The sequence below is a fragment of the Heterodontus francisci genome, chromosome 12 (assembly GCF_036365525.1).
Source record: "Heterodontus francisci isolate sHetFra1 chromosome 12, sHetFra1.hap1, whole genome shotgun sequence".
Classification (NCBI taxonomy): Eukaryota; Metazoa; Chordata; class Chondrichthyes; order Heterodontiformes; family Heterodontidae; genus Heterodontus; species Heterodontus francisci.
The window spans coordinates 27,511,941-27,526,019 of NC_090382.1; the positions used below are offsets into that span (position 1 = coordinate 27,511,941).

At 45.5% G+C, this 14,079-nt stretch overlaps 1 protein-coding gene across 4 annotated transcripts in view; it reads right to left on the reverse strand.

Moving 5' to 3' along the window:
* Positions 1-1,505: 1,505 nt before the first annotated feature.
* LOC137375790 (regulator of G-protein signaling 14-like) overlaps positions 1,506-14,079 on the reverse strand; it is a 125,805-nt gene continuing 113,231 nt past the window's right edge. For all 4 annotated transcript variants that reach the window (XM_068043246.1, XM_068043245.1, XM_068043247.1 and 1 more), the window contains 3 exons: positions 6,129-6,175; positions 5,149-5,287; positions 1,506-4,518 (listed from right to left, as the gene is read on the reverse strand). In XM_068043246.1, the coding sequence (XP_067899347.1) occupies positions 4,196-4,518; positions 5,149-5,287; positions 6,129-6,175 (509 nt within the window). In that variant the 3' untranslated portion in view covers positions 1,506-4,195. The remainder of the gene's footprint in view (positions 4,519-5,148; positions 5,288-6,128; positions 6,176-14,079) is intronic.

The window sequence follows — 14,079 nt, forward strand, 5'->3', positions numbered from 1 at the left end:
TGATAAGGCACTGAAAACCAATCGGATGACCCAATTCAAAACATAACCTTATATGTCAAGGGACTGGAGTCAGAAAGGGGTACAAGGACATTGTTGCTGCAGCCAGGGTGTGTGACTTGGTCAGTAACAGGAAGTCGTGTGGGAGAAGTCGCTCAGCGAACCTGACCACCCAGGAATGAGCTCCAGTACGCATGTCTACTAAGCAACTGGTATTATAAGTATATACTATTGCTTGATGAGTTAATAAAGGTGTTCCACATAGAGTGGAAATTGTATCCAAAGTCTGTTTCGCGTGATTGATACTCAGTATGGGGTCAGGACCTTAGAGTGAAGTGAGACTCCCTTTATTCCGAGTCTTATATACCTGTTTGGGTTCGCTGTTTGGGGTGGGCCGTCATTCATAATTGGACGGCAGCCCCGGTGGTGGCCATTTAGATTAGATTAGATTAGATTAGAGATACAGCACTGAAACAGGCCCTTCGGCCCACCGAGTCTGTGCCGAACATCAACCACCCATTTATACTAATCCTACACTAATCCCATATTCCTACCAAACATCCCCACCTGTCTCTATATTTCCCTACCACCTACCTATACTAGTGACAATTTATAATGGCCAATTTACCTATCAACCTGCAAGTCTTTTGGCTTGTGGGAGGAAACCGGAGCACCCGGAGAAAACCCACGCAGACACAGGGAGAACTTGCAAACTCCACACAGGCAGTACCCGGAATTGAACCCGGGTCCCTGGAGCTGTGAGGCTGCGGTGCTAACCACTGCGCCACTGTGCCGCCCATTTAGTTGCCTGTCGCCGGCAATATGCCTCCTTGGGTCCCGCCACCGGCTGATGCAGGGTTGCCTCCCACTTTTGGCTCCAGCGGCGGGATTTCTGCCATGTCTACAAAATTCAGCCCAGAAATACAGATAGTGAAATAGGGAGATACAGATAGAGGAGAAGGAGAGAAAAAGAGAGATAGAACAACAAGAAAAGGTAGATTAAGAGAGTCAGAGATACACAGATAGAGAGGGAGACAGAGATACACAGATAGAGAGGGAGCAAGACAGATAGAGAAAGAGAAAGACAAGAAAAGAGACAGAGAGAGAGATAGAGATACAGAGATACAGATAGAGTGAAAAAGGAGATACAGATAGAGGGCAAAGATACAAAAGAAAGACAGACAGAGATACAAATAGAGAGAGCAAGACAGGGAAATATAGATAAAGAGAAAGAGATAAAGACAGTAAGAGAGGCAGATACAGAGAGACAGCAAGATACAGATAGAGAGAGAGATACAAATAGGGAGACAGAGGCAAGAGGAATGAGGGAGAAACAGAGAGCTGCAGATAGAGATCGAGACCAAGACATATATAGATATTGAGAAAGCAAAATACTGACAGATAGAAAGACAGTCACAGCAAAATACTGACTGAGAGAGAGGGGGAAAAGACACAGACATTGATAGAGAAGCAGCAAGAATGTGAGAACCATACACAGAGAGTTTCCTTTATTTGCTAAGAACAGCACAAAAAATTGTGAGACTGGTACTGAAAGAATTTCTAAAAAGTGGGCAGTTAGCTCAGCACACAGATTAATAGTGATCGCAAAATGGTGGACAATTCCGGTTTAATTATATTTTTTGCAACAGAAGATTTCATATTCCGTAATATTGCTTACAATTACAATCATTGAATAATATTTACAACCAATAAAACACTAGGCCGCAAGTATCAAAAGTTACTATTTAGGAAGTTACATCACTTAAGCAGCTCTTCCTCAGCCCTTAAAATAACCAAGGGAATAAATATATTACAGTCAGTGCCACTGTTAGAGGTCCTGCCAAAGCAGATCCACAAAACACACCAACAGGAGGGAAAGGAGAATTGGTTTTATTTCGGCCTGACTGCTGTAACTTCACTTGTCCCATATACTCTGCTTTGAGGTATGTCTTGTGTTCCAGTTTTATCAGGCATCACTGTCACAAACTCCATCCTTAACATGGAACATGTTTTTGACAAGGATACAGAATAGAACTGGAAGAAAATCTGAAAAAGAAAGCTGGCATCAGTAAAATGACTCTGAAGCTATCGAATTGTCGTAAAAACCCAACTGATTCACTGATGTCTTTTGGGGAGGAAACCTGCCGTCCTTACCCAGACTGGTCCATATGTGACTCCAGTCCCACGCCGATATTGTTGACTTTTAACTGCCTACTGAAGAGGCCTGGGGTGAGCCACTCACTTATATTAAAGCACTGAGCAGTATTTGAAGAAGTTCTCAGGGGAGGGCGGAATGGGCAATATGTGCCAACCTTGCCAGTAACAACTACATCCCGAGAATGAACAAAATAACGTCTCATAGTCCTCAAACATAAAAATGCTGGCCAACACAGACACACACACACACACACACACACACGCGCACACACACACACAAAACCATTAGCATACACAAAACAATACACATACTCAGAGACACACGCACACTCAGACACAAAAAATACACATACTCACAGACACACACAGCCACACTCACAGACACACACACACTCAGAGCAACACACAGCCACACTCACAAACAGCTACATGCATACATACACACACATATGTGCAACCACATTCACAGACACACAGACAGAGACACACACATAAACACATACAGGCACATCCACAAACAGATCAACAAATGCAGGCACCCTTAGGCACGAGTTTAAACAAGGGCTTCTATATTTAACCCTCACAACCATTTTTTCACAAACAATCCTGCAGTATTGGGAGCCTTGGCTATTTCTCTCTTGCCCCTTCTGCAGTTCTATGAATGTAGAGACCAGCTGCATTGTGGGCCAGCTGAAATTAGCTAACCTTTGGCTTTCCGGATACATAGAGTTGTGTGCTATCAGCGAGGACGCGTAATCTACACTGAAGTGCAGCCGACACAAACAGTTGCTAAACCAGCCACACAATGTCAACACATCCCTCTCAAACATATTCTCACAAAGTCATACATATAATGAAGTTTGGAATCCAAACAGGTTATTTCTCAGGTTTGACAGCCACGGTGCATATAGAACTAATAGATAATATTTAGTGAATGGATGGCTATCTGGTTTTGATTGTAAATGAACTGGCTTTGGCTTGTGGATATAAAACCAACCCTTTGGATCAGGGACCCCTTCAGCCTGTTTAGTCGCAAGCACCCAGTTGAAATAGCTGCACTGAAACAATAGACAGGTGTTCCTATGAGGGTTTGGGACATTATTTTGTAGCCTATGGATCATATCCACACAGAACCCTCTTGCTGGCATTGGGACTTCTCGTGTGTTTTATACACTACAAAGGTAAAAACTGCAGGTTGCACATAACGTTACTACATCGCCAAATCACTTGCTATAGTTATTGCTTTAACAACTGATGCTGTGCTCTACCATAGCCTGGGAGCTATATATATCTATACCCTGAGACTCACATTCTTCAGTTAGACCAAGAACAAAAAATATACCAACAACAGATATATGTAAACAAAATGGAGAATGAATAAGTGTGCCAATTGATGGTGCTGAAGTCACTTCGGGAATATCCGAGAAATGGTTATAATTAGGATCAGTCAGGCGTCTCCCTCGTTCATCCAGGTATCTGGCAATTTAAGTCTGCCTTCCTGACCAAGTGCACATTTCTCTGAGTGCAAATATGTTCGGAGCAAAATCCGAGCTGGTCTTCTTTGAGATCAACTCATTCAGGTTCATTGCACTCCACAGCATTAACAGGATATTAAAATGGAGATAAATTATTAAGATGAATGTTCCTCATTAGCGGTGACCAATACCAAGAGTGTTGTCCTGGGATCCAATATTCGTTATATTCCAATATTATTTCTTTCACAGCTTGGATTCTGTAAAGTGCCTTGAACCTACAATTCATAGAATTATACAGCACAGAAGCAAGCCATTCGGCCCACCTGGGAGGAAATGCAGTTCCACCACCGCTAGAGTGTCATCATCAGGCACAGTGCTGAAGGAGTTGACAGTGCTGGTTCATTGCGGCTCAACAGGGATTGAGATATCCTGCCCTATCGAGCTTGGCTAATGATCAGTGGCCCTGCTCCCATAATGGGGAAATGGAAAGAGGTGCAGCAGCTGCTCTAAGTGGACACTGCTTTGGATCTCGCTCTGCAGGGCATGACTACACTCTTTCTCCACCATTAGAAGTCTGTTTGCGGGGACATACTCTTCTGGCCCGTTGAATCTTCCTGCTGTGCGGCCTGTGAAGTGGAGACCTTTGGCATTGCTTCCTCACCCGGAGCTCCTGGGCTCTGTTCACTCTCAGTCATACCTTTCTCTGGAGGGGTTTGATTTCTGGCACCCTGTTCTCTCCCAGTGTCCGACTCAGATGGGTGAAGGCAGATGCCGTCCAGTTTTTCAGGAAGCTGCAGAAAGTCTGGAAGCACCAAGTCTTCCTTCTTCAGAAGACCTCGCTGATCATTGGCACGGCAGCTCTGTGCTTTTGACAACATCTCGAACAGTGCTGCAAGAGAAAGGACAAAACTCCAGTTATACCATAGCTCTGTTGGATAGGTGACTTTCTCAACCTCCAATTCTCTCCCTTCCTGAAGGTGAGAGTCAAGAGACAATAATCAGGAATGAATCCCAGAGCTGCTTCCCCTCATCATTCAAGCCGAGGGATGCTGAGTCCAATGATAGCATCTCCACTACTGCCACAGATAAAGTCAGCTAATGCTGCACAGTCCGGGAATTGAACGTAGGAGCTCTTGATTAGTATAACTCAATTTCACATTAGATAGTGTTTGCACCAGCTCAACTGACAACAATTCTTAAAGAACTCTCTCCTCGTCCCTTGCTCCCGCTGCTCCACCATTGTTAGTTTTCTGTTTCTCAATGGTTCTGTCCTTTGAGAGTGGGCTGCTAAGGCTAGTTGGACTGTATGCTGGGAGGTTACATTACATGACCAGTCATTGATCACCTGACTCATCGATCCTTCTGGCAATTGGCCAATAGTGACAGCTACAATGCCCACAATCTTCCCTCTACATTCCAAGCCCTCTCTGTTTCTCCCTTTTGTGCTCTTGTTCTTATAATATAGGGATTTGGCAAGTATTCTTACCCATGAACAGTTAAGTTATCTTTGTTTTTTTACCTTCCACATCGTAAGTCTTGCGGTACAGCTCCTTCCTCGCTTCATATTTTCCTTTAACTCTGCTTCTCCTAGAGGTTTGTGTTGAGAAGGAGGGGCTCTCCCAGGCTTCCTTTATGTCTGTGGAAGACTCCTGCTCCTTCTGTTGGTGAGATAATTGGATAAATCAGGGCACACCTTTGCTATAATGTACTTGACCCCTCTGCCCTTGCAAACCATTGCGCCACCTCCAACCTCACTTGGGGTAAATTCAGTGCTCCTGCACTCCCAGTGAAGAATCCTGCTCCAACAGAGCACAGAATGGTGAGAGTGCTACAACACCAATGCTCCATGCAGGCTTCTGTTGTCTGTAAACTCGTGCTTATCTAAAAGTCTAGTGCCCATATCCTAACTCACACCAAGTCCTGTCCACCTATCACCCTTGTACTTGCTGACCTTATATTGGTTCCTGGTCTGGCAATGTCTCCATTTTAAAATTCTCATCTTTCTTTTCAAACCTCTCCAAGGACTTGCCCCTCCCTATCTCTGTGACTTCCTCCAGTCCCACAACCTTCCAAGATATCTGTGCTCCTGATAATCTAGTCTCTTGTGTATCTCTTACTTTCATCGCTCCACATTGGCAGCCATGCCTTCAGCTGCCAAGGACTTAAGTTCTGGAATTCACTCCCTTTACTTCTACACCTTTCTAGCTCTCTCTCCTCATTTAAGACATCCCTTAAAACCTATCTCATTGACCAAGCTTTTGGTTACCTGTCCTAATATTTATTTATGTGGCTTGGTGTCAAATTTAGCCAGATGACCCTCTGGTGCAATGTCATGGGATGTTTTATTATGTTAAAGTTGGTCTATGAATGCAAGTCGTTGTTGTCTGCAACTGCCTTTGGTCTCCTGATAGTGTGTGTTTAGGGCAGGGCACTCTCTCCTAATGCAATGGTGCCTTTAATAGCGCCTCATTTGAGTATGGAAGATTTTGTTGTACTTACAGGGTCTGAGGATGATTGGCTTGAACTCTTTTTCTCCTGTTGACAACCTATGAACAATGAAAACAAGACTGATGGTTAGAAAGCACTCAGCAAGGCATTGTTTCTCATCCACTGCTCTTAGGTTTACTGGATCATTATGGATGAGGTAGACCTTTCGGCCCATCTTATTTCATCCAGCCAGAATGACCAAAGGTACCTTCCCACTGCAACATTCAATTTGTTCTTAAATGCTTCCAGGTTTCACCTTCAGGGTTTAACATGGAGTCTAACCCATGTGTTGACATCTCTACGTGTGATGTATATCTTTATATCAGTCCTAAATTTGCCTTTAGCTCTTTTTAACCTTTGTCTCCTTGCCCTTTTATCACTGTTCAGTTTGAAGCAATTTTCAGGATTTACTTCTTCCACTCTTTTTACTCTCTGATCTCTCTCTATACGATCACCTCTCAATTGCCTTCTTTCAAGGCTGAAGATCCCAAGTCTCTCCAGTGTTTCCTTGTAACTCAGATGCCTGATGCTAAAGATCAGCCTTGTGGATCTTCTTTGCACTTCCTCTAGTACTTAAATGTTTCTATTGTGTCTCAGTGACAAGAATTATAGGCAGTACACAAGATGTGGTCTGACTAAAGCATTGTTTGATCATGAGACTCTCTGACTAGCATTCCACTGTTTTACTTATGTAGTTCACCAATCGATTGGCTTTGTTAATAATAGCTCTGCATTGCCTGGACCATCGAGTTTACTAGCTTTTCTCGGCCTCCTTCAATTTCACCCTTAGCTATTTTATCGAGACATATAAATAAGACTGGCATGAATTATATGTTCACTGTCCTGATGAGTAACTGCCCTTTGTAGCACTAAGCCAACCAGCTCAGAAGGGCTTATGTTCAATTCTCAGTCTGTGCTGAGGTAACTGATTTCAATCAGGTAGAATTGACCAGGTCGTTCACCCTCCACATCAAATCCTGGAGGTGAAAACGCTGGATGCTTTGAAGAAACAATTGAATGCTGCGATGGGGAGGTACTGTAGGGTCGTTCTGGCTGGGTGAGGTTTTCTCCTATTGATAGCTGTCCATTGACTCCTGCTGGAGAAGGAACAGAGGGTTACTAGCACCTGTGGAATATCAGAGGAACCTGTGGAACCTTATTGTCGTGCAAATTTGGGGAAAAACTGGTTACTGAAGTGAGGCAGAATGCTTAATTTAACCTTAACTAGGCTAATGGTAACTTCCATATTCTTGGGCTAGGAAAGGGGAAGGAAAATTGGCCTACCTATTGCTAAGCATTCACTGCTAGAATGGAAGGGATGATGTCACCCATCATACGATAGCCTACTTAGATTCACTATTTCGCTCACCCCTGAAGAGATAGTCACTCAGGTGAGATAGGTCAATGTTCCTGCATAGGCCAAGGCCTTCAAGAAACTTGGAAAGGCAGAAATTCAAAGGTTTCCAAATGAAAAGCAAATCAATATCAGATGATTTTTTTTGCTAGATCTTTGGTTTATGAATTGAAGTGGGTTTGATTAATAGCTGTCCATTGCACTTTGATTGAACGGGCAATTCATTCCACCAGCAGCAGCCAAAATAAGGCTATTAACTATTTAGATGTGTGGGAGAAAAGTGAAAGTTGTGTTGCAAGAGCTCAACTTGAGAAATCTGAAATAAAAATAGAAAATGCTGGTTAACACTCAAGAGGGCTAGGCAACATCGATGGAAAGTGAAACAGTTCATGTTTAAGGTTGATGACCCTTCAGCAGATAGAAAATGTTGGAGATGAACAACTTTTAAGCAAATACAGAGCCAGAAACAAAGGTGAATGTGAAAGGAAAGGGAAGGTCTGTGATTGAGTAGAACAATGGTTCTCAAAATGTGGTGAGTCGCAAGGGTCCTCCAAGTGGTCCCTGGGCTGGTGCAAAATGCAGGTCACTGACATGCGACACCACAGCCGAGGTCATATGAAAGAACAGGCCAGAACCTACTTGCATGACATCACACAAGCAGACCGGCTCCCGCATGCACAGCCCGAATCATCATAAGTGCAAACACCAACAATGTCCTTTTATAAGTAAGATTTATGTTACGCTTGATTTTGTTTGATTCGTACTTTTTTTTATTCATTCATGGGATGTGGGCATCGCTGGCCAGGCCAGCATTTATTGCCCATCCCTAATTGCCCTTGAGAAGGCGGTGGAGAGCTGCCTTCTTGAACTGCTGCAGTCCATGTAGGGCAGGGATACCCACAGTGCTGTTAGGAAGGGAGTTCCAGGATTTTGACCCAGCGACAGTGAAGGAACGGTGATATATTTCGAAGTCAGGATGGTGTGTGACTTGGAGGGGAACTTGCAGGTGGTGGTGTTCCCATGCATTTGCTGCCCTTGTCCTTCCAGTTGGTAGAGGTCGCGGGTCTGGAAAGTGCTGTCTCAGGAGCCTTGGTGCATTGCTGCAGTGCATCGTGAAGATGGTACACACTGCTGCCACTGTGCATCGGTGGTGGAGAGAGTGAATGTTTGTAGATGGGGTGCCAATCAAGCGGGATGCTTTTCCTGGATGGTGTCGAGCTTCTTGAGTGTTGTTGGAGCTGAACCCATCCAGGCAAGTGGAAAGTATTCCAACACACTCCTGACTTGTGCCTTGTAGATGGTGGACAGGCTTTGGGGAGTCAGGAGGTGAGTTACTCGCCACAGGATTCCTAGCCTCTGACCTGCTCTTGTAACCACGGTATTTATATGGCTACTCCAGTTCAGTTTCTGGTCAATGGTAGCCCCTAGGATGTTGATGGTGGGGGATTCAGCAGTGGTAATGCTATTGAATGTCAAGGGGAGATGGTTAGATTCTCTCTTGTTGGAGATGGTCATTGCCTGGCACTTGTGTGGCGTGAATGTTATTTGCCACTTATCAGCCCAAGCTTGGATATTGTCCAGGTCTTGCTGCATTTCTAGACAGACTGCTTCAATATCTGAGGAGTCACAAATGGTGCTGAACATTGTGCAATCATGAGTGAACATCCCCACTTCTGACCTTAGGATTGAAGGAAGGTCATTGATGAAGCAGCTGAAGATGGTTGGGCCTAGGACACTACCCTGAGGAACTCCTGCAGTGATGTCCTGGAGCTCAGATGATTGACCTGCAACAACCACAACTATCTTACTTTGCGCTAGGTATGACTCCAACCAGCGGAGGGTTTTCCCCCTGATTCCCATTGACCTCAGTTTTGCTAGGGCTCCTTGATGCCATACTCGGTCAAATGCTGCCTTGATGTCAAGGGCAGTCACTCTCACCTCACCTCTTGAGTTCAGCTCTTGTGTCCATGTTTGAACCAAGGCTGCAATGAGGTCAGGAGCTGACTGGCCCTGGCGGAACCCAAACTGAGCGTCACTGAGCAGGTTATTGCTTGGCAAGTGCCGCTTGATGGCACCGTTGATGATACCTTCCATAACTTTACTGATGATTGAGAGTAGGTTGATGGGGCGGTAATTGGCCGGGTTGGACTTGTCCTGCTTTTTGTGTACATGTGAGATAAGTATTAGTTTTTCAGAAGATTATTACGATGATTTTATAATACCAATTAGAATGTTTCAAATAAAGGTGTTCTCTTGTGGTATTAATGTTTATAAAATGTCTTTTGCTTTTGGCATGAATTAATAATTTACTTATGATGTTTAATTAAAAAAATACACATACATTTATTACATGTGGTAGCGAAAAAGCAATTAAATATTTATGGTTTCCTAAGTTCCCATTAATTCTGATGTTTTTTTTTGCAGTGGCAAGCGAAAGCGGGTGGGTAGGACTGGCAGGTAGTCCGTGGGATCTTTTGCCCTGCCTAAGTGGTCTGCGGATGAAAAGGTTTGAGAATGACTGGAGTAGGGGGCAGGAGTGATTACAAAAGGGATGATGGTGCAAGGCAAAATGGGGTGTTAATGGGACAATTAAAGAAGCAAAAGGTGGGTCCAGAGGAGGTACGAATCGTTACAGCAGAATAGCAGAGGTGAAGGGAAGGGTAGAAAATTTGGCAAAGAGAAAAGACTCCTTTAGTCTGGAAATGTGGTGCAGAAAGGAGGATGCAGAGACTAGTCTTACTGTGTACCAATAGGGGATCCCCACCCTCCCCACACACCAGCCCACATCTACAGCACTCCCAGTGTCTCTGCTGAGCCACCCAATTTTACTAGCGCCTGCAGTCCTGGAGCAAAAAAGAACAAAGAAAGGAAGTATCTCTTTCTGGGACAAGGTCACATTGGCCTTGTACTTATAACCCACTGTGCAGCCATGCCAATGATTGAAAAAATAAAGGGATTTTTTTTAGTTACAGTGAACAGAAGGTTAGTCCTGAATGTGTAGTTTATGAGTCAGTCATGCAAAAGATGAATCCATACTTTACATAAGACATCGTAAACTAAAACCCACTGATGTCTGAATGGATAAAGGCTCTGTGAAGCAATAGGCTGTGAAAAAAGAATTCAACAGCTGTGGGACAAGATGAATGTGACAACCTAATATAGTCAATGAGACCTTCTGTGCGATCAGAACTGGCCAGTGAAAGGTCAGCTCTGTGGGAGCTGTATTTACAGTTGGTTTTTTAACATTTAAAGCTGGTTTCTGGTGACTCACACACAATGAGAAGCAGAGAGCGTGTCTCACTACCCAATAATTGCCTGCTCTTTGAGTCTGCTCACAGAAAGACGTGGATTGTTTCTCAAAATGCATAGCCCAACTGCCTGAAATGAACTGCTCAATGTGGTAGTGATTGCTATAAAACAGAGAAGTCCCAGCTCCAACCCTAAGCTTAGCTGTACTGAGTGATCTGACCTCAGCTGGGGAATTGCTGGATTGTGATAATTTTCCTCAGTACCCCTATGCTGGGAAATGGAGAAATTAGCCAGGATTCTGTGATATCTGTGTGCGTATATCTATCCTTGTAGACATATCCTTTGTACAAAAATCCTTGTGTCTTTCAGATGAGACATTAAACCGAACCTGTCAAGAAGGGCGGGGTGGAGGGGAACAGTGGTTATCACCAGTGTCCTGGTCAATATTTATCCCTTAATCAACATCACTAAAACAGATTATCTTGTCATTATCACATTGCTGTTTGTGGGAGATTGCTGTGCGTGAATTGGCTGCTCGCGTTTCCTCCATTACAACAGTGACTATATTTCAAAAGTACTTTCATTAGCTTTAAAGCACTTTGGGACATCCTGTGGTCATGAAAGGTGCTACATAAATGCAAGTCTTTCATTCTTTATATATATCTTTGATAGAGATGTACCAATAAAGAAGCTGCCTGGCACTATCTGATATAGAGGTTGGATCTTTTACTTATTGTGAATGCTTTCTTGAGGAACTGCCCTTCTCATAGTGGGAAGGCTCACAAGCTCCTATGACCCTGAGAGCTATGCTGGTTGGATTATAACTTTTGGTTAAGGCTCCCCAAGCCAGACGCATGAAACGGCAGGCACCAGACTAAAGGCAGTTTACTGCACTCCTGCTAGGGGCTAACCACCTATCCAGGTACAAATGCCTCTCATTATGGAAACAACCCAGGGACAAGTGGGGCCTGAAACCAATAGAAAAATATTAACATCAAGGCCTGGACTTTCCTCGCATTTGTGTCCGTTGGCACATGCAAATTGAACTGTTGAAAGGCCACAGACCTGAAACATTGGACTGAACTTTCCCCATGGAGATGGGAAACAGGAATCAGGATTGTTTTTGGGTCCCGATTCTTCCTCTGGTGGGAAATTGATTAAGCTCACAAAATCACGGGGGTGAGTCCTTAGTTGACATGGAGACAGGTTTCCTGCCTAATCAGAGCCAGTGAGAGCGGGAACGAAAATGGGTCAGATGACGTATGAGACTGATTTAGACACCCCCTCGGACACCATCACTGATTGTCCTAAGGGAGAGATCTGCTGATTGTGCCAAAGCCTCCCACAGCACCAGAGGCAAGCGAGATGTCACAGGAGAGCTGGAGGCCAGGCACCCGGGGCAGGGTTGTCCCTTGTTTCATCAATGCCGACATGGATCTAATGTTGGATGCCATAAGGGAGAGTAGGAAGGTCCTCTTCCTGGAGGGTAACACGCGGAGGCCATCAGCTGGAACCAAACAGCCGTGTTTCAGATTGCTGCCACCATCAGTGGCAGAAGCGAGTTGCAAAGAACCTGGATTCTGTGTGGTAAAAGGTTCAATGACCTCACACGTTCTGGCAAGGTGAGTGCAACACCCAGCCCTCCTGGTAGGTCTCAGATCTTGCACCCTCCAGCAGGCACACCACCTGAGGAGCCTCAGGGCGCATGCTGCTCCTGAGCATGGAAGTGGTGTGTACCCATCCCTCAGCCCAGCTTACAGCCATAGTGGTGCTGAGGATCTGTCACCACTGAGATACAGCTCCTAATACATAGGGGCAGATGATATTGGACACAGAGGCCAGCAGTGCCTTATCTCACTCGCTTTTGTTCTTGAAGGAAAAATGGGAACACAATCTCCAGGACAGGGCCCAGATGGGAGCAGGGGAGTCGTTCTTCTGCTGCATCATCCCAATGTAACAGGCAGCAATGGAGATAGCCAGGATAGTGGAAGAGAGGCAGTTGAGCCTGGTGAATCAGGAGCTCATGGTAGACCTGGTGATTGCAGAGGGCAATGTGGTCATTAAGTAATTACAGTGCACTCTACCATGTCCGATAGTGTGTCGTACACTGAGTAATATTGGGTAGCCTCAGTACTGCAGCAGTTTCTACACTGCTAGGCTAGCTCTCATCATCTCTTCTTGTGTCTCCAACCGGCGCAGATGTCCAACTCACGACAGCCTCTCCCCCTCCCTCCATGGTTCCAAAGCAGCAAGCAGGAGATGAGGGAGCACCGTCAGACTTTATGAGCCCACTGTCCACCAGTGCAGATACACTCACCTCGGTGGATCCTCGCATGTGTGTAGATATGGTGGCACAGGGTGATGATCATGGCATTAGTGGGCAGGAGGAGGTGCCAGAGGCAGAGGGAGCTGTGCACAGTTCCCCTTGGAGGAGGAAGGACAGACACAGCCGTGCTCAGCTGGACAAAGATGCAGGGCCTCAGGAGTCACTGCAAAGGAGGCTCTCCCTTGAGCAGTAGCAGGAGATGTGCTCCCACATGTCGGAGTTCCCTGAGGCAGTGCAGGGTTTTGGGCAGAGGATGGAGGTGTCCGTCCAGCTCATGTGCACCACAATGTCTCAGGGCTATGAGCGCATCAGCTCCTCCAATAAGAGAGTGGCCAACCTCTTGGCAAGCCATATGCGACATCACTCGGAGTGCATGCAGGAACTGCACACTGATGTCCATAGGATGCATGAGACACTATGCAGCCTGGTCCGGTCAGTGGTGCTGGTGGCGCAGAGATGTTTGGAGGGGATGCCAGTTGCGTCCCAGCTGGTGCCTTTCTCCAGCCATCCAGAGCACCCAGCAAGTGCTGAGAATGTCACTGAGGTGGATGAGGGTGCCACCCCTCACGAGCAGCCCTCATCCTATTCAGCATCCTTGGCCCCTCTGATAGTGGTAGCCTCTATGCAGCAGGGTCAAATGACAGAGACAGAGGCAATAATGCAGGTGCAGCAGCCTCTGAAGATGATGCCATGGGCACTTCTATGACAAGGATGACCATGACGTGCATCTCAGCTGCAAGCGAGGCAAGTGAACAAGCTGCCTCTACCTCCTCCAAGGCCGCAAGGTGAGCACAGCATATAAGTGGAAAAGTCTGGAGCCCACTGTGTCACACGGAACATGGAGTAGGTCACTGGGGTGTGTTTTCACTGTCTCTGTCTACTGTTTTCCTCTCTTTGCACGATATAAATGATGGCACTTTAAGCCACACATTTTGGCCTCCTTTTATTGCTGCCATCACAGAAAAAGTGGTATGAGGTGGTGAAAGAGGTAACAGGATCCTCCATGGAGAGGGCAAAGTCTCTGGGAAGTTGTG